General features: G+C 34.4%; 1 protein-coding gene across 2 annotated transcripts in view; it reads right to left on the bottom strand.

Moving 5' to 3' along the window:
• LOC127291361 (acireductone dioxygenase) overlaps positions 1 to 25,341 on the bottom strand; it is a 142,122-nt gene that overhangs the window by 35,378 nt on the left and 81,403 nt on the right. Inside the window, exon 4 of one of the 2 annotated variants that reach the window (XM_051320447.1) lies at positions 218 to 829. The exons of the other annotated variant lie outside the window; for it this stretch is intronic. Within the exon in view, the coding sequence (XP_051176404.1) occupies positions 791 to 829 (39 nt within the window). The 3' untranslated portion in view covers positions 218 to 790. Of the gene's footprint in view, positions 1 to 217; positions 830 to 25,341 lie in introns of those variants that run through there. 2 annotated transcript variants of the gene reach the window in all.

The following is a 25,341-nucleotide window of genomic DNA, read 5'->3' as shown; positions in this document are numbered from 1 at the left end:
TTCCAAAAATCGTTCGTTCACGTCTTAAATTTTTTTTCCGTGTGGATGCATTGAAAATAAAGTCGATTGAAAAATGGATTAATTAAAATTTAGATCAATTAAAGTTTGAATGGGTTGAATTTGGGGATGATTTAATTTATAATGAATTTAAATTACAAAAATTTAAGATTCGGCATAATTTAATTGAAATTTCAATCATTTTTATCACTAAAAATAAAGAAGAATTATAATTCCTGACAATTAAAATTAAAAAAATTAAAATATGAATAAATTGAAGTATAAATCAAATAAAAATTAAATAATTTGATTAAATTTCAAATTGTAAATTATAAATTTAATAAAATGATGCTTGAACAGAGGACTTTAACTCTTGACACTGGCACTATCACTATACAAATATATCGAGGTTCTTTAACAATTAGTTTGTCATTGTGCTCGAAGGACTCTTGTCGTTCAAAGAATCCCATAGAGATAATATAAATAGAGTGGAGATGGTCTGTATAGAGGCGTCCGTTTGATAGAAAGAGAACGCGATTTTAGCACCAGTAGGTGTCTCTCTTGCGCTGGTGCTTATTGAAGGACAGATACTGGTGTTAAATCTTTCTTCTCTTTCCAACCCATTCTGTTTATGTCAGGACACTTCCCTCTTACGCAGCCGCCTATACCTTGTCTACTCTATTTATATTATCTCTATGAAGAATCCACTGATTTAGTTGTCAATCTACTGACACTGATGACACCGTTTTCCTCAAATATTTTCCTTATTAGACGTTCAACGTTATTTTCTTCTTCATTGGACGCAGTCTCTTCGTTCGATATTGCAGACACTCTGAAACAATTACTAATTAAAAAAATCTACAAATATTATTCAGATACAATGTCACTGAAACCAAAGGCATAAATTTTTTTTGGGAAACTTATTTTGAAATTAATTAATAAATTTTTTTTAAATTTTATTATTACATTTTATATTATATTTTATTTATATTTACTCAATATTTATTTATTTACTATCATAAACGGGATTAAATATATTTATATTTAATACATTATAATATATATTAATTATATAATTATTCTTGATAATTCAAATTGTAATTAAAATAAAGATTTGTTGCTGGGATAAATATAAATTTTGTTTTGCAAAAATTAATTGAAAGCAAAAAATTAAATACGAAATTAAATTAATTAAACAATATGTTTTTTTTCGTTTTAACTAAATTATTTTACTTAATTATTTTTAAATAAGAAATAGTGTTAAAATTTTCAATATACCTTTTTTTACAAAAGTTTCATTAGATAACCTCACTTAAAATTTTCCACATAATTGAATTTAAAAATACTTTCTTTACTTTTTAAAAACAGTTACGTATTAATTTAATAAAGAAGTAATTAATTTATAAACTACTACAATTAAATGGCTTATCAATTACCGTTTTTATACTTTGTGACGAAGTAATTCGTCACAAGGCAATTTTTGACTCGGGTTGAGTTTCGCGCGTTTTGGAGTTTGGAGCCGAGACAACGCAGGAGTCCGGGAGGTGGCGCCATCACGGCGGCCAACTACGGAACGAGGCGGAGACGAAGGCGATCAATGAGAGAATCGATCAAGTTGTTCTACGAACGTGTGTTGAGAGTACAGGGGTACTAAATCAGTTCAAGAAGTTTAGAGTATTTTTGTGTGTTTCCTTTTTTGTAAAGAGTGTCGAGAGTGTTGAGAGATAGAGTCGAGATAGAGCTCGACTCACTAATAAATAAAGAGTAGAAAAGAAGTGTGGTGTGTATTTTATTAATCAGCCCTTTTCTCGACGCCGGCGAGTTTTCATCGACCACGAGGACCTGCCGAGGGGAAGCTGTGTGCTGATTTTGTCGTCGTGGGTAAGTCCAATTTTGTTGTGTCGTGTCCCTTTTTGCGACTTTCGTTTTTGACAGAATCTCCTCTGAGATTTAATTTGGTTAATTTGAGTGTTGGGGTTATTTCGTGAAATTTGTGATTTTTCTGGTTTGCCAATTCCATAAAAAACCTTTAAAAAAATCGTTTTTGAGGTTTAGGCACAAGAATAAATCCTTATAAAAAGATTCCCGTTTGGAACTTGAATTTATGTATTACAGGTTGCCCGGAATCTAACGTACCAAAAAAAAGGTATCTTTTGGAACACGCCACCTACAGCTATGAAATTGAACTAAATACACTCAAACATATTTTTTAAATTTTCTCTACGCAATGTGCTACAATGTCCAAAAATAGTTTTTACAATTTATTTAATACTGTTCTTACAATAAAGGTTTTAAAACCTTCCTTTTTTGTCAATTCTAAACCAGAAAGTCCCCTTAAAAAGGGGTTATTAATTAACAACATTTAATTAATTTAATAATTTCGTTATAAAAATTGGCGCCCAACGTGGGGCCTCGTTGAGAATCTTTGAGACAGGACAAAATTTTTGTGACTTGATTTTTGTGACTTTCTCGACCTGATATTTTCGACAGAAAATGTTTTGTTGCTGATTGTAATTTTTCATGTAATGAATTTTATTGTTTCTGCCCTGAAATTTATAATTTGCGACATGGTTGAGGAGTTGTGTTCGGGCGAATAAAGTGAGACAATTTCGCGAGTGTTCCCAGGTAAATTTAATATGCATAGCGTCCGCCATAGTCACGTGTTGAAATTTTCAAGAATTAATTTCAGAGACATCTCTCGACTGATTTTGACGAATCAATTTTTCTCGGAATCAGTGAATTTTTCTGGATTTTTGTGCGTGATTATATTTTGAAAAAATTATTTATTATTAATAATTGCTTCCCACGTGGCCGGCGTATTAATTATACCATACCATGTGATTCGTCGCGCATGCGTATTACGTGATATCTCGGTGTTTGAATTTGAGACCCATGCTTCTCGACTTGGAAGAAGATAGAAATTTCAAACACTTGTGACTTGCGCAGTAGGGAATCTTGCGACTTGTAAAATTTTCAATGAGTGGAGAAATTGAAAATTTTAAATGAAACGTGTGGAATAGAATTTTTAATGGGAAAAATTCTCTTAATGACGACGACCCGGTTATAAAATTGAATTTTTACGAGTGACCAGTGCCGTAACTAATAGTGAGCGGGACCCAAAAATTATAATTTTTACCAAATTTAATTTTTGCGACTGGTTAATTTTTGCGACAATTTATTTTTGTGAAAAGTCAAGTGGTGCTAACTTGAATTTAATTGTCAGGGCCGTACCTATAAAATTGGCACCCCTATTTCTAGAATTCCAAAATAAGTGAAAAATTTTAGGGAGTAAAATTTTCCTTTGCGACTAGTCAAGCAAGTGTATAAAAATTATTGACCAGGGCCGTGTCAACGGATCGACGGGCCCTTCAAAAAATAAATTTACAATTTTGCGTGAAAATTTTTAAGGGAGAAAAATTTTCTTTGTGGCGACTCGATTATTTAACGGCATTTCTTTTTATTGACCAGTGCCGTATCTAATAGGGAACGGGCCCCCTTAAAATAAATTTTTTTTTTTGTTTTTCGACAATTAAATTTTTTGAGCGTTTAAGATGGCAGAGGCAATTGAACGAATGCATTTCTACAAAGAAAGGATGCGTCTCTTGTTAACAATCCCACAGGCGAAGGAATTGTAGCAAGTGATTTTAGGAATGGCGGTAGGACAAGTGGTAACGAGCCTGTTGACTAATCAATTATGTATCAGTGGCTCGTTACAAGTTTTGCGAGAACGATTGTTTCGGGCAGAATTGAAACTCGCGCTCCCCCCAGAAACTGACGTACCCTTTTGCGACGAGTACGATAAAGGGAACTCAGTCAAAGTTTTTCAGTTTGAGGCTTTCACAGAAGAAAAATTATTGCCCAATGTAAATCTTAAAAGAGGAGGCGAGTATTATTCGAGTAGCGACGAGGAGAAAAATTCACGGTCGATTCGTGACTTGGGGTTTTTAGGAGATCAACAAAGTAAAGGGGCCATAAGAAAAAGGTTGGGAGATAAATCATCGCACAGCAGACTAAGTCCGACCACCGATGACTTTCCGTCCCCTTCACCGCCCCTTCCACAATCACCACCGGTGATGTCCACAGCGTCGATCCCCACAAATTTCCCACCACGAATGTCAGCCGTTCATTCTATGAACTCCGCGCCAACGACCACCGTGAATTCTGCCCCGTCAATGAGGGTTGCAGCGACGATGTCGCCCGGGGTGATTAGCTTGCGACAATCCATAGCCAAGTTTACCCTGAGTCCAGAACTACAACAGCTGATCCGCATTAATAACCATTTAATGGCTGCTAGTATGGGTCAGAATTTGGGGGATAATAGCAATTATCACCGGCCATCTCAAAATACAGTAGAAATTGCGACAGGGGAAGGGGATGAAATAACTTCGGTTAATCAGGGCCTATCAGGAGGAGAGAGTCCCAACACCATCCCTAACCCAACCCCCCGGACAGTAGGCGAAAACAGGATTAGGAGTGAGGAAGTATGTGACAGTAGGCGCACATACATAAAGAGAGAAAGGTGTTCCGGAGTAAAGAGTAAACCCAGTGAGTTACATAGCGACAGTAGAGTGAGATCGGAAGTTAGCGACGGATTCTCGACTAGGGAAGGGGATCGTCAGAGACGTAGGGATTCCAGCCGAAGACCTACTTCTCGGAATACTCAACGGATTGATGCTAGGAGGACACTCTTTGAAAATTCTTCGACTGACAACGAGACTGACGTTAGTGACAGGACTCAGAGGCGAAGAGATTATCGTTTAGCTTCTCGATTAAATAAAGTCAATAGGACTCTAAAAGATTGGGATATTAAGTTCTCGGGTGAAGAGCGAGAAGATCCCGAAGAATTCTTAGAGAGGATTGAAGACTGCCGAGATTGCGTCATGATAAGCGACGAAGACCTCCTCCAAACACTTCCCAGCATTTTTAAGGGCAATGCGAGTAGGTGGTTCCGCACAATTCGTAAAGAAATTGGTTCGTGGAGATCATTTAAAAAAGCTTTTCGACGAGAGTATTTAACGACCATTGATGACGACGAAGTGATAGACGAGATGAGGAGTAGGACCCAAGCGAAAGGGGAGAAAATATCCTCCTACATAACCAGTTTGCGACTTATAATGGGGCATCTTAGGAAACCATTGTCGACCAGAGAACAGGTTAAAATCGCGTATAAGGGACTCACCCCCACTTATCGGAAACAAGTTGATTCATCGGGGTTAGAATCACTCTCGAAATTAGAGAGAAATTTGCGACAATTCGAAAAGGTTCAAGATCTCGACGACAGATACGTCCCCCCTCCCCCTAAAGAGAAAATGCGTTTTCCCGCCGCGGCTTATAAGGGTACGAAGAAAGATGAGAAAAAGCCATCTTCCTCTAAAGAGACCAAGAAGATAGCGGCTTTAGAAGACGAGTCAGTGACGGGTAGCGAGGTAGAGAAGGTGGTCGACAAGAAGAGTAAGGGGAAAAAGTCGAAGAAGACAAAGAAGACTGATTCTGAGAATGGGACTACAGAGGTGAATGCAATTAAGCAATCAAGTCCTCAGCCATCCGCGACTCCGATACGGGCTTCTAACCCTACTTTTGCGACAGTGGCGGCTGGGAAAGGCAAGCGCCAATTTCCACCAAAACAAGGAGTTGGAAACACTGGACATACAACACAAATTGCGACTGGCGGGTCGAAGCCATTTGTGGGGGCATGTTTCACATGTCAGATGGTCGGACACAAAGTTTCGGAATGCCCCATGAGGACATGCTTTGTTTGTCAACAGCGTGGTCATTTCGCGGCACAGTGCCCAGCTAGAGTCCAGGTCGAGTCATGCCTTGTTTGTCGATCACCTGGCGTGAATTTCCTTAATTGTCCGAATTGCGTCCAAGTGAGGGCCGCTATGGGAAACGGACAATGGGGGGCACAGAGCGGGTCTGTACCCCCCTCCAACCCACTGAAGAATCATTAAAACCGATTCTTAACGACGGGGTAGCGACCAGGGTTGGAGAAGGTTCAGGGGAAGATAAGAGTAAACCAAGAGGGTTAAATTTTTTCCCCATCAACGAGGGTGCATCCTGCAGTGGGCAACAGAGTGGGAAGAGACCACTCAAACGTAGTGATGAGAGAGTTGTTGGTACTGACGAATTAAATGAAGAGAATTCATTTAAATTTGTGACGCAGGTACCAAAAAGCCAAATGAGTGGAGAGCATTCACTCAAAAACGTGTTAGTGACAGATGGGACTAAAGATACTGAAATGGAGTCAGTACCAATAGTCCAGGGGAGGGGAGAGGCTGTGACGGGCACAGCTGACACAGAACCCTTATTCGACAAGGATGTAGACGGCAGTCGTATGGAAAATCGTTATTTCTTTCGAATGACCATTGGCGACAAATCTTATGAGGCACTTTTGACCCTGGAGCGATGATCTCGGTGATTAGCGACAGAGTGGCTGAGCCTTATAAGAGCCGCATCCAGCCTTGCAATACATCGATAAGAAGCGCCATTGGAGGAGTAACTGAGACAGCTGGATTGTTGAATTTGAACATCGAGGTGGATGGCCATTCTCAACCGTTTAGCGTCAAGGTCCTTAGTTCAGTAGTACAAGATATAATTTTGGGTGTGGATTTCTGCAAAGCCTGGAATATGGAGGTACAATTGGGACTGGGGTTATGGAGAGTTTTCAATGGCGACTGGCATGTTTTTGGCGTCAAGGATGGGATTGAGAGTGATGAGTCGATCTACGCTGAATGCGCTGGAATCTCTGCGTTGACGGACAAACAAAGAGAGATCATTCAAGAAATGGTGAACCGATTGGTTCTTCCAGAATCTGACGTACTGGGGGTGACAAATCTGACAGAACATCATATAAGGGTTACAGACGAGACACCAGTACAGCATCGCTAGAGACGCATGTCACCTATTATGATCACGTGGGCTCAAGGACACATGATTCAACTACATGGGCAAGGCGTTATCGAACCATCAAGTAGCGACTGGAGGAGTGCACCGGTGATTGACAGAAAAGGAAATGGAAATTTTCGAATGTGTATGGACTATAGGGATGTCAACAAGGTTACCGTCAAGGACGCCTATTTAATTCCGACGATAGACTCCATACTCAACAAGTTGAGGAAGGCGCGATACTTGTCGAAGATCGATTTGAAACTGGCATATCACCAAATTCCAATGGCAGAAGAGAGCAGAAAGTACACGGCCTTCGCCATACCCGGCTCGGGACTGTGGCAATATTGACGAATGCCATTCGGCTTGACTAATGCGCCGATGACTTTTCAACGAGTAATTGATGCTCTTTTCGGATCGAAATTTGAACCTCACGTGTTTGGTTATCTCGACGATATAATAATTGTGACAGATACTTTCGACGAACACGTGAAATGGCTAGAGATAGTTTTGAAGAAGTTGGCAGACGCGGGATTTTTGGTTAACCCAGAGAAATGTGAGTTTGGGTGCTCTAGGGTTACCTACTTGGGGTATCTTCTCGACAATGAAGGATTGCGACCGGACTCCGAAAAAACCGAGCCAGTGAGAAACTATCCAGCGCCAAAGAACGTCAAACAACTCCGGAGATTTTTGGGCATGGTGGGGTGGTATTCGAGATTTATCAGGAATGATAGCGAAATCAAGATACCTCTTCTTAAATTGCTCAAGAAGTGTCAAGACTGGGAATGGGGCGAGGAGCAACAAGAGGCTTTCGACAAGTTGAAGGACAAACTTACAACAGCGCCAGTGTTGGCCCGTCCTGACTTTAGTAAGACATTCACCATCCAATGTGATGAGAGTAATTTTGCTATTGGAGCTGTGTTGACTCAGGAGTTTGACGACGGTGAACATCCGGTGATGTATATCAGCCGTGTTCTGACAGGGGCAGAACGGAATTATAGCGTCACGGAGAAGGAGTGTTTAGCGCTGTTGTGGGCGATTAAAAAGTTGCGACCGTATATCGAGGGATACAAGTTTAAGGTGATCACAGATCACAGTGCCCTAAAGTGGCTCAGAAACTTGAAAGACCCGAGTGGTCGACTAGCGAGATGGGCCCTGGAAATGCAGGTGTGGGATTTTGAAATCATTCACAGGAGAGGTGCATTGAACTAAATCCCAGATGCATTGTCCAGAATGAGTGTGGATGACGAGGAGATGATCGATGCCTTTGATACCATTATGGACCAGTGGTACCTTAAGCGACGAGATTTGGTTCGACAATTCCCGGAGCGTTTTCCTGGATGGAAAATTAAGAACGATCATCTTTATCGACATAGGAGTGACCCGTTACTCCTTCCGATTGTTGGCGACGAGGATGGTTGGAAACTGGTGGTACCTGAGGAGTACAGAGAGAGAGTTCTCCACGACGGCCATGGGTTGGCGTCGACAGGTCATTTGGGGGTGGAGAAAACGTACAATCGAGTGGCTAGAGAATATTACTGGCAAGGAATCTGGAATGATGTCCACCAGTATGTCACTCAATGTCCCCAGTGCCAGCTTCACAAAGCATCACAAGCTGGACCGGCAGGACTAATGGGACAGAGGATAGTTGAGCGACCTTGGGCTGTAGTGGCAGCGGACACGATGGAGTTTCCACCAAGCAAGAGTAGGTGTAAATATCTTGTCGTGTTCCAAGATCTTTTCTCGAGGTGGGTTGAGGTGAAACCGTTGCGATCAGCTGATGGAAAGTCGGTGGCCAAAGCATTTGAAGAATTGGTCCTCTTTCGCTGGGAAACCCCTGACTTTTTATTAACAGACAATGGGAAGGAGTTCGACAACAAGTTCCTCAAGGAAACGCTTCAGGAATATGGTGTTTAACACATCACCACACCACCCTACCACCCGCAAGCTAATCCTGTGGAGAGGAGTAACCGCACATTGAAGACCATGATTGCGACTTTCATAGGGAATGATCATCGCGACTGGGATCTTCATGTTCACGAGTTTCGCCATGCTATGAACACTGCGACACAGGTGGCGACTAAAACGTCTCCCGCATTTTTGAATTACGGAAGACATCCTCGACCGGTTAAAAGTTTGCGACGGGAGGTAGAACCACGAGATCAGGTTAAGAGAATTGCGCCAGAAGATTGGGTAGACAGGGTAAAGAGGTTGGATGCGTTGCGAGACTTGGTAGCGAAATTTATCGACAAAGAACGTGATCGACAGACCGAGTACTATAACCGTAATCGACGTGAGGGGTTGTTTAATGTGGGTGATCTAGTACTCCGTAAATCACACAAATTGTCGAGTGGTACATGGAATTTCGCGACAAAACTCGCACGAAATATGAAGGCCCCTTCGAGATCGTGGAGAAATTATCACCTACAGTTTTTGTCTTACGCGATAACGAGAGTCGTCGTATTCCTAAAATCCATGTCTCAGACCTTAAACGATATCTTCCCCCACGACCTCATTAATTTTTACTAATGATAATATAATTTTAGATTCGAGGAGGAATTTCGACAAGGGTAATATGAGACACAGAGAACGAGATCAATGACAAAAGCTTCAAGGACCTTGGACAAAATGTAGTCCTCCATGTAGTCGACAAGGGACGGACAATTTTTCGACTTGGGTTTTGGTGGTTTGGTTGGGCGTTACTGCTGGGAGTAGTAACGGTCTAGGGGGGAGGTGTTTGTGACGAAGTAATTCGTCACAAGGCAATTTTTGACTCGGGTTGAGTTTCGCGCGTTTTGGAGTTTGGAGCCCAGACAACGCAGGAGTCCGGGAGGTGGCGCCATCACGGCGGCCAACTACGGAACGAGGCGGAGACGAAGGCGATCAATGAGAGAATCGATCAAGTTGTTCTACGAACGTGTATTGAGAGTACAGGGGTACTAAATCAGTTCAAGAAGTTTAGAGTATTTTTGTGTGTTTCCTTTTTTGTAAAGAGTGTCGAGAGTGTTGAGAGATAGAGTCGAGATAGAGCTCGACTCACTAATAAATAAAGAGTAGAAAAGAAGTGTGGTGTGTATTTTATTAATCAGCCCTTTTCTCGACGCCGGCGAGTTTTCATCGACCACGAGGACCTGCCGAGGGGAAGCTGTGTGCTGATTTTGTCGTCGTGGGTAAGTCCAATTTTGTTGTGTCGTGTCCCTTTTTGCGACTTTCGTTTTTGACAGAATCTCCTCTGAGATTTAATTTGGTTAATTTGAGTGTTGGGGTTATTTCGTGAAATTTGTGATTTTTCTGGTTTGCCAATTCCATAAAAAAATCGGCTGGCGTCTAACAATTTTCACGTTGGGTTTTCTTTTTGTAACTTAAAAAGGCGTTATTAATTAACAACATTTAATTAATTTAATAATTTCGTTATAACTTTTTAAATATAAAATTGATAAAATGAACAAAAACAATGTGCTTTTAATACGTTTATAAATGAACTTACCAATTTTTTTAAACAAAAATTTTATAAATCCCTTAGACTTCCATCTTTCTGAACACGATTATTATTAATAACTATTATTTTTAACACTAAACTTTCACGTTTCGCATAAAATTTAACCAAAATAAAAACAACAACACAACCTCTTTTAAAAAATTTTCAGAATTGACAGTTCCCGTTTCACATTCCGCAAAATTAATCCTTACGCCATGAAAACATCATAGAGCGTTGGCAAATTACTTGAAATTGGTGCCTTATCCAGAGGGAAGGCATGCATGCGCACGACTGTACCATAAAAATCAATGTTTTTATGTACTCATTAGTTGCTCTGGTTTGTCTAAAAGGAACAGCAAAATTTAGTACAGATAAGAGTGGAGGGCAGTTAACAATGCCGTTAATAATTTTAAATATAAAAAGTAAATCAGTAAATAAAAATCTGTTTCTTAATAGAGGAATACCCAAAATCCTTCTTAGCTCAGTATAGTCATGACTAGTACTATTAATAAGTATTCTTGATAAGGTGACCAAATCAATGAAGCAAATTCAATTAATGGTCTAACTAATGAAAAATATAAGGAAAATAATATTTTTCAACTTTTTTTTAGTGTATTAATTTAATTTATTTACTCTTGTCTACCTCTTAACATGATTACAAGCGGAGAATCACTATCGCAAGAAACTAAAACTAAATTATGAGATAAAATTACATTTATACCTATTTACTTCGTACAGATACAATTAAAATTAAAACAAAAAACAATTGATAGAAGTGACTGTAACATTAATACTCTTTTATTTCACTATTATGTCGTTCATGTAGTAATTGAATAATTAATTTTACGAAAGATTTAACAATACTAATTTCTGAGGAATTTAAAACCGAAAGCCATCCTTCCACCGGATCAAAGTTAGAGTAAACATCAGGAAAAGCAGTTGCGCACAAATGAGTACATGCCGGACAATATGATAAAATGTGAAAAAGATTCTCTCTTTTCCCGTAGATTTATCAGACAGCTTCTGCCTTTTCTAAAGCCTGACTGTGATTCCAGTATTAAATTTAATTCTTCAGCCCACGCAACTATATGACTGCAAATAAACTGTGTAAAAATTTTTGCAATTGTATTGATCAATGATATCTGTCTATAATTTTCTGGTAATCCCGCGTCCACTTTTTTAAACAATATAGAAGTTACTAATTTTCCCCAATACTGAGGAACCGTTTCTGTATCAAACATTTTATTAAAAAATCGTTCTACGTATAAAAGCCAATTTTGCAATTTTTCATAGCAGATTCCATCGATTCCCGGGGCCTTCCCACTCTTACCATTTGAAATACCACAGATTAATTCTTCGACTGTGATACAACTGTCCAGAATAGGATGAGATACATTTTAAAAAGAATTGTTTGACAGTGAGATCGGATGAGCTACAGGAAAAAACGACTGGAGAAAGTTCTGCCATGTAAGTAAGCCATGTAAGTGATTCTTAACAAGAATGCTTTCTAACTGAAATGATGACAGTCCAAAACAGATTCTGTTGTTTACAACCAGCAATTCTGTCAATTATTTTTTTTATATTTTTCTTTTTTAGTTTTTACTACATTTCTTAAGGCTGATTTTGCATTCAACAACTCACACTTTGATTCTTCCGAAAAAGCATTTGTTTTTGCGCATTTTATCGCTAACTATACTTGTTTTTTAGCTATTTTACAGTCATTATCCAGCCAAGGTTTTCGCCACCGAAGTTATGCTAGAAATAAGCGTGTAATTCACATCTTGGTCCAAGTCTACTACCTCCCTTCTCCATGCCATTAAAGAATTAAATTATTCTATTTTATTTTCATCAAAAACTAACTTTTTATTTCCATTTGATTTCTTTATTTCAAGTGGCGTAACCGGAGAATTGAAAGACAAAGCTATTGGAAGATGATCAGAAAGAGAGGGTAGGTTTAAGACATGGAGATCACAGAACAAGGACAATCCCTTTTATGAACACCATACCAAATCCACGACACTCATTCCCTGTGTACCTATGGAAGTGAAATTTGCTGGAGAGTCACTTACAGAACAACCATTTAAAACTATCAAATTACAAGACTCTAAAAGTTCCACTAGACACTTTCTCTTAAAATTAACAATACAATCATAAGAGAATGTTTCAGGACTAAAATAGCACAGTTGACTAAAAAAAAGCGACGCTGCCTATAACTAATGGTAAATCAAAATATCTCTCAGCAATAAAATTCAAAATCGAACCCAAATTGTCAAAAATCTCAGAAAACTTATCATCTGGAGGAAAATAAATTAGTCCCAAAATAAAAACTATAGATGAAGATTTAATTTTTACAAAAATATGACATACGCTAATTGATATCTCAGTTACTTGGTAAATTTATGTGTTTAATAACAGTAAAAGGCCGCCCTTAGCCCTGCCGTAAATGCTTGATCTAGAAGCTGGTGAGACGATTGAAATAAAATCTGGAAGTTGTTGACACTTTATGTCCGGGTTAGTAGTCTACGTTTTACAAATACAAATTATATCACTCTCATGTACCTTATCTATGATGTCCGAAATGTTTGTTGAACATTTCAAAAATTAGCTTCGACAATATAGCGACAATATAGGAAATTAGCATAGCAACAGGTCAGTCTGCAACAAGTGCTATTTATCGAGAAAATAATATGTGTGACTTTGTCTAACTTAGTGTTTTCTACTAATTATTAATAATAATCTTCCCTAACTTGAATTTTATCTTTTTTTAAGGTAAGTGATGTAATCGTTGTAAAAATTTGTAATTTTAAACTAAAAATTTTGAGGTTAGGTAACTTCTAGTTTAATATACATAATAAACTTATTAGAAAGATATCACATTTCTTTCAAAAAGTTAATATTTTTATATTATCTTCGTTGAGTCGATGTCGATTTTAGTTAAATTATGTAATTAATTTATAAATTTTTAGAGTGTGAATAAGTAAGATGCCAATGATTAGCATGACCGTTATGCAATTTTCATATTCACATAAATTAAAAATGTGTAATTTTAAAAAAGTGAAATAAAATGTTACGTACGTTGTCATAAACAGTTATTTTTAAATCAAAGTAATAAAGGTTCAGAAAGTAAGACAGAAATTAACATCAATTTAATTTATATATGTTGCTACATTGATTGCGTTAATTTGTGTACACAAATTTAAAATCCAAATTTTATGTTTTGAGATCCCCATTTCTTTCCTCTGAAACTACAGGCCTATGGACTACAGAATTTCAAAACAAAAGAATGTGAGTTTGAAATTTCAGCTTACTGCTGTATATACAATGCACTATTCTCAAAGTGTGTGTTATGAAATGCTATGACTCAAATCCCAATCAATTTAAACATTTTGTTGCAACTTGGGTTAATTTTTTTATTGCTAACTAGCAATAAAAAGACAGAAGGATGTAAGTTACATGGATATTTAAATAAATATACATGTACCTGTAACTTATATTAATATAGGACAAGGAAAATTATTATCCTTGTGAGTCATATCAAATAGACATAACTATAGATAAATTCTAATTATAAACAAAATTTAACAGTATAATTATAATTTTAGTTAGAAATAATGATTCCCGAAAAGTAACAAATTTTTAGGTGTTTCCGTTCTCACGAAGATCAGCGTGAGATTCAAACACGTCAGCAAAAATGCAATGTCTAATGGGCCTCGTGCATTTTCCCTACTTCTATTCTTTATTACTCCCTAAATTCTAAAATATCCCACCTAGACCCCGAGGTAAGGACTAAAGGCATGTCGCAAAATTTAAATTTACGCAATACAACTTTCCCCGCTCAATAAGAAACTCTTCTCCTGGCTTTAGCCTGGCAGAAGAGTTCCTTGAGTCTGGAAACGCCGCGACTAAGCCCGTCTGCGAGTCAGAACCCGTGTTAGATCTTCATACAAAGTTATAAGTAAACAAGGACGGACGAAAATAAAATAAAATTCTTTAGCCGGCAAAGTCCAGTGGAAGCCAACTTGAGTGAGAATTCTAATTAATTATATGATTAATTAATTGGAATTCTTGTTAATCAACTGGCCAGTTCTTACCCGAGGTAACTGCGCCATCCCAACTTGGTGGACCCACAAGTTTCTTTTCTTATACACTTTCAGTTAACTTTAAATTCTGGCAGCTTGGTGCTTCCCCTAAATTCAAAATTAATAATTTTTCATTAAATAATTTTCCGGTATGTAACAAGCTGATGGTGACAGCGGTGGGGTGCTTCATACGTAGCTGCTAGCCACGTTACTTTTGTGACGAAGTAAAGTGTTACATTTATCAGAGTTTTTCTTTTCTTTGTCCCTATTTGTAGTCATGTATGTTTATGCCTTGTTTTTTGAGCTGTCTCAGATACTATTTTAATTATCTTTTATTAAAACAATCTATTTTCCGCTGCAAATAGTGGGAAAGACTAGTAAGGCATAATTTACGTAGACCTACTACTCGATGTTTTGGTGAAAACACTGATAGACGAGGCTCCGTCATTCGCTTATCGGCAGTCACGGCTCCGTGAATTCACCATAAGGTTTGAAACGCAACCCAGCTATCGGCACGGAGATCTGATTGTTCAGAAAACTGAACACTGGCTATCCTTAATTGACTTAGAATTCTTCTAATCGACAAGGAAGTGAGATCTAACAAAAAAGAAGAGAGAGAGAGAGTTTTCTTTTCTTTTTGTTGATCCAGCTAATTCAATTTCTTGGTGAACAGTGCCGGTAGACGATGCTCCGCAAATTGTTCGCTGGAAGACACGGCTCCGAAAACTCACAGTAGTTAGGAGCTCCAGAAATCCAAAGAATTAAAAGAAAATCCCTTTTCTCCTGTTTGAGACCGAAAGGAGAGCGCCAGGCAATTCATCGTGATTTATTTTCAAAAATAAAATCTTATTAAAACCGAAAGAGAAATACAAAAAAGAATATGATTTTTCTTCTCTTTCTTTCTCTTATAACTGTAACTGGTAGCTTTTGATGATAATTTTAAAAAACCTTTTAACGAATGGGAAGAATTTTCATACTATTTTGAATGTATATTAAATAGAGCAGAAGTAGAAATTAACCCCGTACAAGGACACCCACCACAGGTCGGAAAAACTCAATTAGGGCACGAAAAATATCAGGAAAATCGTCACTCTCGTAAATTATATATCCTGGTATGTTGGGATGAAAAAGTGCGTTAGAATTGATATATTTACAGTAAATTTAAAAAAGGGAAATGCAAAAATCTTCTTGTGAATTAATACAATTGATTCAAAATTTCGAATAATTTCCCATACTAAAAAATTGTCATGAATCGATAGTTAGCAAATCAATCGATCTATCTGTTGACTTCCCAACCAATTACTCTCCCTCGCTGTTGCCGGTACAACGCCGCGAGATCGGATAAATCTTGGCTGCATTTAAGTGATTTTTCTAGAGAAAAATAAGATCAAAAGAAAAGTAGCATTTTCTTCTCATCTTTGCAAGCTCAAAAGCGCTGATCCGGTACGATCTCCCCGTGTAGGAAAGTTTAACATGCTAAGCTTGATGTAGCATGACAATTTATATTATGAAAAATTAAGAGAAGGAAAATCAAGAGAAAATTGTTGTTGTTTTTTTTCTCACTCTCCATAAAACATTAAGTTAGAGTCAAAATGTCACCCGGGAAAATAAATAAACGTCAAGTGAAAAACAAATTTAGGGGGAAACGCGCGGGAAAACGAGTCAAATCAAAAACCGAGCTACCACCTAGTTTCAAAATTTATCACAATCTTGTGAACCCAATTTTGAAGAAAAAACCAGTTTGTAGAGTTACCCCCTTACCTCGCGCAATGGAGACTGGACATGAGACTCCAATACGACGGTAGACTATGACAGCGATATAGTAGTTTTGAATTAAAAAGGAAAATTAGAATTTTCGCCCTATCTATTTTCTTAGTTTCACAGATTTGGTGAATGAAAAATAGCATTATAAAAAGATATTTTCTAACAAGACTGTACTCTTTGAAAGCAAATTGATGCATGAATTTAATCCCCTAAATATGTGTTTTAACCAATGTCAAAATTTAAATTTGATTTTTTTATTACCTATAACCCTAAGTTCCCGCTTCATTACGGTGGTATTGTAGATCGAGAAGAGTTACAGAGAAACTAACTGACTTTTATCGAAACAGCTGACTTACTCACATACTCTCCACAACAGGACCTTAAAGTCCGCCGAATAGAAACAGTAAATTTTTCCCTTTTCAAAAGACACGGAAAATCGACACTATTATATGTTATAAGTAGGGGCGCTAAAAAAAGGATCAAAATACGTTAACCAGGATTCTGATTTTCAAGATGACGACATTACCATGACTATACAGATATATGAAAACCTACCGACGGTACAGTGCAATTGGAAAACCTCTTAAATAACTTACAATATTTATTCCTCTTTTAAAGTTTTCTTTAAAAATGAAAATTGTAAAATCTGGAAGCGGAGTTTTAAAAAGGAAAACTAGTTTAAAATTGCATTTTATATAATATGTCAAATAAAACTAGAAATCGCTGTGTTCTTTGTAAATAGAGGAACCACTTGCGGAATGAACGCACTAAGCCAGATAACTAGAAAATTTCTAAAAGGAAACAATTATTTATGTACAATTTCAAATTTCTAAAATTTTAATCTTTTTTTCGAAAGTAAGTGAGAAACTGTGAAAAAATATTGAACACATTGTCTCCGCTGGGGACGAATTTTTTTGTTTTACCTATATAATCTTTCTTGGCATCAAAATTTTGTAAGTTTTTATGACTTTTCCAACTCTCATGAAGTTAGTCCTTTTTTTAGGACAATTATCTGATAAAAATTAATATTTCTTGTATGTTCCTTTTTTTAAACATTAAATTTTTTCCAACTATAAAAAATTAAATTATATAAAATATATAAACTCGTTAATACGACAATTGCGACTGACGACATAACAGTGACATCAATATACAAATTTGAAAATTCAAATTGTTTATCTGTAGTATATATTTCTCTTAATTATTTTAAGATACATCCATACACTTGAATTTATGTGTTATTTTTTTTAAATTCAGCAAATTAGTAAACCTTTTTAAATGTTAATTATATAATAATTTTAAAATTAATCAAACTTAACAAAATATCAGCTTTTAATTTTTTTAATATACCAATTTATAACTTAATCAGAATACAAAAAAATTTAATCATTTTGCTTTTATTCTTTTTGTTTCTCTATATTTTTAAGAATAATATCAGTTTTTTTGTATTCTTTTTATACACATTTTTTCAGGCGAGAACTAATTTGACCTTTTCCTAAAAATCTTCCTAAAACAAAAAAAAAGAGGAAACGACTATTTACCACTATAAAAGGAAAATCAGTTTTCGTTAAAATTTTATTTCAGCTACTCTACAAACTACAACAATTTCACGATCTTGGGTAATTTGTAAACATTAAAAATGTAAAACCACAAAAGGATTCTTGGTAAAAAAAAATTATAAATAGATGACATCACGCCTACACAGGCTGCCAAGGGACGTCAGCCAGAACAAAGGGGGGTATTTGTTACGGACGGAATTCCGTAAATTTTTAATTTTTTTCGTTAAATATTATTTATTAAAAATAATATTTGTTAATTAATACTACAAAAATGTTGTCAATTATACATCAAAAACATACACAACACACACATATATAAATTTTCTGATACTAAAATATTCAAATAATATTTCAAATTAATTTAATAACTATTTATAATTTTATTTTTCATTTATTTTAATTTTAAAATCAATGGTTATTTCCCAAATGATTTGAGATTATTGAACTTCGTATTGCGAAATAACACGAACTAAATTGTGAATAGAATTCGCTAATTGTGGGAATTACAATGTATAGAAGTTGCCACATTAGTCTGGAATATTAGGAAATATATGAGGCAAAATTCCTGAAATGTCCGAACAAAAAATTAAAAGTTCTCGAATTTAATCCATACTTTTCTAAAATGTTGTTATTGTTGGTGAAAGTCTAAAAATCAATTATTATTGAATTTAATAAAATAGTTTTTGAATTACAACGTTTTTAATTTTTGACTTTTGAAAAAAAATTTTTTTTCAATGTACAATATTTATAAGTAGAATGCATAAAAGTTAACATATATATAATGATTTTTAAAGCTTTTTTGACGAGCTACACGATGTTAATAAAATTTTTTTTTTTAAAATAACATTTGACCTTGAAATTCAAGGTCAAAATGTTTATTTATTTATTTATTTAATGAACCAACGGGCTTATAGCCCTATAGAGATACAGTGATAGTGTATAGTACATAGAGTATATTATTATAGTTTTAATATTGATGTGCGCAAACTCGAAACAAATGCATTATCATTGGAATCGAAGAAGTTCAAATCGTTGAAAAAGTCATTCGCTTCACTACTTAAACGACTAAAAACAGAAAATTTACTGTAGTTAGTTCTATGAAAGGGAATTTTAAACATATTTTGAGATCTCAGTCTAAAAGATGGTACAAAAAAGTTAAATTTTGATATAATGTCCGTACAGTTGATTGATCCGTGTAAAATTTTATAAAGAAAGAGTAAATCAGCATACAGAAATCTATCCGAAATTAATGGTATATTCAAATTGATTCTAATATCACTATAATCATGACTAAGGCGATCGAATGGGAATCCCAAGCAAAAAGAAGCGAAGCGAAGAAAACGATTTTGTATTCTTTCAATGCGTTTGATATGCAATTCGTAATATGGAAACCAAATTAACCATGCAAACTCAATAATTGGCCTGACCAAGGAAAAAAACAGGACCTTAAGAACAAGGGGACTTTTGAATAATCCAGCATTTCTGGTGACAAAGCCCAGAACTCTGAGTGCCTTACTAGTGGTGTTCGAAATATGAGTATTAAATGATAAATTTTCACAAAATGTTACACCAAGGTCACACATTGAATTAACTCTTAAAAGAGTACTGTTTCCAATTCGATATTCATGTTTATATATTGTTTTTTTCCGCGATAAAGAAAGAACAGAACACTTATTAACATTAAGTTTAAAATTATTCTCTTCACACCACTTCAATAGGCCAGTTATTGCAGATTGTAGTAAGTCAAAATCTCTTCGATTATTAATTACTCTATAAATTTTTAAATCGTCAGCATACAAAGAAAATAAGCATGAGTCAAGAGCTGTGCCTATATCATTAATGTGAAGAATAAATAAAAGTGGACCAAGTACTGATCCTTGTGGTACTCCTGAAGTTGCAAGAAATGGGTCAGAAAATTCAGAATTAATGCGTACCACATGAGGTCTATAATTTAAATAATCGGAAAGCAAACTCAAAAAATTTCCATGAATGCCAATGTTCTTAAGCTTTGCCACCAGAATACCGTGATCAACTTTATCAAAGGCCTTGGCAAAGTCTGTATATATCACGTCAACCTGGCTTCCAGATTCCACCGCATTGATAACATTATCTAAAAATATACATAAATTAGTGTTAATTGACCTTCCCTTAACAAAGCCATGCTGCTCCTGAATTATCAAATTTGAAATTGAAGCAGTAAGAATATCTGCAATAAGACTTTCAAAAATTTTAGAAAGCGTGGACAGAATAGTAATTGGCCTATAATTCTTCACATCAGAAACAGAATCCGACTTATGAATAGGAATAATTAATCCTTTTTTCCATTCATAAGGAAAAATGCCTAAAGAGAGAGACTTATTAAAAATGAGAGATAGAGGCTTAACAAAAGAGGAGCAACATGCCTTTATCAATATTGGAGGTATCTCGTCAGCTCCAGGTCCCTTGTTAATATCTAAATTTTTAATTTTGATAACAATATCATTTTCGTTAAAAGTAAATGGAGCAATATCAACAGTATCCTGAAATATAGAATTAGGTGTAAAGTTGGAGAAGTTATTATCTAAATACACTGATTTAAAATTTTTAGCAAATAAATTTGCAATGTTTACATTGCCACTCTCGATATTATTATCTAGAAAAACTTGATCAGGTATACCTCCAACTTTACGGCGAGAATTGACATAACTCCAAAATTTTTTAGGATTATCTAATAATGCACTTTCAGTATTTTTTATGTACGTATGATAACATTGCCGTGATAAATTTTTGCACTGAGATCTCAAATCAGAAAATAATTCGTAATCAGCCAATAGACCAGAGTTTTTAAACTTTGAGTGCGCAATTTTTTTATCCGATACAAGCATTCTTAATTCATGGGTAAACCAGGGTTGATAATTATTATGTCTAATAACTTTAAGAGGAACACATAAATTTAACGCAGAGTAAATATAGTAGTAAAAAATATCAATTGCCTTATTGACATCAGTAACATTTAATGCACTCTCCCAATCAACTTCATCCAAAAGTCTCATAATTTCACCGTAATGCGCGTTTTTAAAGTCATATTTTGAAAATGAATAGAGCGAATTACATTTATTATTAGGTGTCACAGAGTCATTCACATTTAAAGTTAATTTTAAAGTAGGGTGAAATTCATCAACAGGAAGCAGTGGATCGAGGCATAAATCTAAATTTAAATTTGAAAAATTACAAAGAACTAAATCTAAAATTGAGCCGACTTTATTAGGAAAATTATTATACTGCGATAAGTTCAAAAAATCTAAAGTGTCAGAAATATTATTAATTATATCATTATGCATCCTCAAGGGAAAATTAGGTTTAATTGCACATGAAGGTTCATTTTTATTATTATAATTCCACCTTGCAAATGGCATATTGAAATCGCCGACCAGACAGAGCGAGCAGTTTTGTAATGGCACAAGTGTATCCTCAATAGTACGACACAAACAATTATAAATCTCGAGCGTTGCACATGGGGGTATGTAGACCGTACCAATAATAAGAGAAAAACTGCTAATTTTTAAAAATAGGTGCTCAATAGAATTACAATTAGTTATCAACAATTAGTTATTAGTTAATTTACGTTTATTTAAAAATCGGATTTTTTAAAATTATTTTTAACTATCTCAATGGAAAGCTTGACTAATTTCCTACAAAACATGTAATTTTCAGAGTGGGATCTTTTAAAGTTTTTGAGATATTAATTAATTAATTAATTAATGTTTATAACAAATGAAATATATTACAAACGAATAAAGTTACCGTAATTCTGAAGTTAGTAATTGAAAGTTAACGTAATTCCGCATCCAACGAGCCCTATATGAAGTATTTTGGATAAGTAGATTGTTAATAAACAATTAGTTAACATTGCAATTGTTTATAACCAATCTACTTATCCAAAATACTTCATATAGGGCTCGTTGGATGCGGAATTAGCTTAACTTTCAATTGGTTAGTTTAGATTTATGATAACTTTATTTGTTTGTAAGATATTTCATTTTTTATTGTTATTTAACTAAAATTGAACAAAAATACTTCATATAGGGCTTTTGGATGCTTGTTGTTAGTAAAAAATAAAATATTTTACAAACAAATAAAGTTATGGTAATTCTGAACTTACCAATTGAAAGTTAAGGTAATTCCACATCCAACGAGCCCTATATGAAGTATTTTGGATAAGTAGATTGTTAATAAACAATTGCAATGTTAACTAATTGTTTATTAACAATCTACTTATCCAAAATACTTCATATAGGGCTCGTTGGATGCGGAATTACGTTAACTTTCAATTACTAACTTCAGAATTAAGGTAACTTTATTCGTTTGTAATATATTTCATTTGTTATAAACATTAATTAATTAATTAATTAATATCTCAAAAACTTTAAAAGATCCCACTCTGAAAATTACATGTTTTGTAGGAAATTAGTCAAGCTTTCCATTGAGATAGTTAAAAATAATTTTAAAAAATCCGATTTTGAGATAAACGTAAATTAACATTTTGACCTTGAATTTCAAGGTCAAATGTTATTTAAAAAAAAATTTTTTATTAACAGCGTGTAGCTCGTCAAAAAAGCTTTAAAAATCATTATATATATGTTAACTTTTATGCATTCTACTTATAAATATTGTACATTGAAAAAAATTTTTTTTTTCAAAAGTCAAAAATTAAAAACGTTGTAATTCAAAAACTATTTTATTAAATTCAATAATAATTGATTTTTAGACTTTCACCAACAATAACAACATTTTAGAAGAGTATGGATTAAATTCGAGAACTTTTAATTTTTTGTTCGGACATTTCAGGAATTTTGCCTCATATATAAATTACAAAGGCAACTCAGGTGGTTGAATCGATCACGCCACTAATAAAATGCAAGTTTGCTAAAACTTGCATGGAAACAACGAGGTGTTGATTGAAAAACCAACCCTCCTACTACTTAACATAACATACAAACAGGGTGTGATCGTTGCCACCGAATTATTCTTCAAGGAGTCTTAATTTGTTTTTCCCGCAGAGCGGATGTATTTTCCGCAAAAAGACGGATGATTTTAAAGTTTTATTCCCACTGAGAGTGGTTGAGATTATTGTCTATTCCCCGCAGTAAGGGTTGAAATTGTCAAATTATCTAAAATTATAAAGTGTATATTCCACAATTTGTGAAGTCGACTATCATATAAAAAGTTCGTTGAATCAAGTACAAAGTGTTATAAATGTTAAAGTGCAGAATCCTTTCCTATTTTTGAAAGTATTTATTATTACAACAATTGTTTATATCTCAAAATTAACTGTTTGAAAATTCAGGTTTGGTGAACCCAATATTCTGAATTTTTAATAAACAGAATTTGAAATATTGAAATAATTGTTCAAGGACAATAAATAATACAAGTTTGTCAAAAGAAAATATATAAAATAAAAGGAAGGTAAAAAGAACGACTTCCGCATACCTCAGAGTCGTATAACAAATAAGAGTTTTAAACTCCATAAAAGTTAGGAAAGTAATTTGATACTTTTCTGTATCATTTTAATTATTATTATTCAGGTGAGTTGCTCTGAATTTATATTCACTATTTGAAAATTACAGAATCTCATAAAACAAACACTATCACACTTATTTCAAATGCACGAATTATTTTCTTGTTGTTAAAATCTTTCTTTTATTATTGATCTCTTTATTGTACTTGCAATAAATGATTTTTTGTGAGACTTGAATTTCTAATTCAAGTAGCTTAAAGTAGTAGCTGTTTTTTTTATTGTAATCATTTTTATTATGGATCAATTGAGAAATTGAATGTAATATCTTTGGGGGTTGAATGAATAAACAGATTTCTTTTGTTGTGATAATTACGTTTCTATTTACTCAACCACCTTTTTTGATGTCTATATTATATCTCGCTTTTGGATCATTTTCACTAAAATACCGTCTATCCGGGTTTATTGAATGTATAATATTCTAAGCGACAGTCCACTACCTTAATCTAACTTTGTTAGCAAAGAGCAATTTACGCTTTCCAAATAAGCGGAATTGTTAATAATAAAAATTAGTATTATTTCTAACTTTATTATTTTCTCTTTAAATAATTTATTTTATTTTTGTTAATTAACTTCCGTCTTTAACAATCGGAAATCAGTAAATTCGCAACTTATTCTAAAACCATATTGATTTAAGCTTTAACCGGACTTATTCCGGATAACATAAACTTGATTATAAATGAGATTATTTTGCAATAATTCTGGATTTGAAAGTATAAAATACGATTATTTTCGTACTTGACCAGACTAATCTCTTATTCAATAGTTTCATGCAACCTGACTAACTCGGGATTAGCTCGTACTAATTCTGGATTCACATCTTTATACTTAAACCGCATTGCTTTCAAACATAGTTGAAATTATTCCAGATGACCTGAACTTGACCATAATTCGGAGTATTTCGGAATAATTGCGGACTTTGTAGTAAAAAACAAATTATTTCCGTCCCTGACCAGACAAATTTCTTAATCTTTAATTGCATACAATTGGACTAACTCCGGAATCGTATAAATAATATTCCGGATAACAAAAATCTGATCATAAATCGGATTATTTTGCAATTCCGCCATTTTGAATCAATAGTCATATGTGGTGACTTTCTCAACCAAAAAATAAAAAAATGGCGGACTTTTGAACCAAAAATTTGAAAAACTACGTTTTTACGTACTTAAATCTATCAGGTTACCGATTCAGTTCATCCTAGTTTAGTAACTGCGGAAAGATGTGCCAAACATTATGCAAAAATATTTAAGGCAACCCTATTTGAATCACTGATTTAGAAGAAATTCCGGAACAATACAAGCAAACTCTCGGTGGAAATAATTTTCTTTTATACGATTCTTATCACGACAATGAAGAGGAAGGTGAAGATTCCGGGAGAATTCTAATTTTTTCTTCTTCAGTGAATTTGACGCAGCTGTTTATGTGTAATGTTTGGTTTGTTGATGTAACTTTCAACACTGCTACTTCTCTATTTTTTCAGTTATTTTCAATATTCGGCATTACATCTAGCCTTTATTGGATATATTGGATCCTCCATTTTGAATTTTTTAAAACGGATTTTAGATTCGTAATCAGCGACCCCAAAAACTGCAAATAAACATTTTCAAGTAAATTGGATTTCTGGGAGAAAAATAAAAAAATTTTTACCTTAAACATTTAAACTCTTGTAAATTTTGATTCGTATTTGATTTTCAAAATTTTTGTGAAATATACCGATAAAAGAAACCTTTTTTTAAAGAATTAAATTTTGAACTCATCAACATAACCTATACATTTTTTGAAATATACGTGCATTTATTCCATTTATTCTCATATACGAAATTTATTATATAAAATAATTTGTATATATATTTTACTTACCAGAATGTTGATTCACTTATAATTTTATATACAAATATTTGATTTAATTATATTTAATAACAGTAAACTCATTTAACGGTTAATCCTCACACTGATGAAGCTTCTTGGCCATTGGCTCAAGTACAAACATAAACAACCTTCGGAAAAATAAATGAAGTAAGT

Source organism: Leptopilina boulardi, unplaced genomic scaffold (genome assembly GCF_019393585.1).
Source record: "Leptopilina boulardi isolate dan_hultmark-lab unplaced genomic scaffold, ZJU_Lbou_2.1 LbouV2_134, whole genome shotgun sequence".
Classification (NCBI taxonomy): Eukaryota; Metazoa; Arthropoda; class Insecta; order Hymenoptera; family Figitidae; genus Leptopilina; species Leptopilina boulardi.
This window is presented reverse-complemented; position numbering and strand designations above follow the sequence as displayed.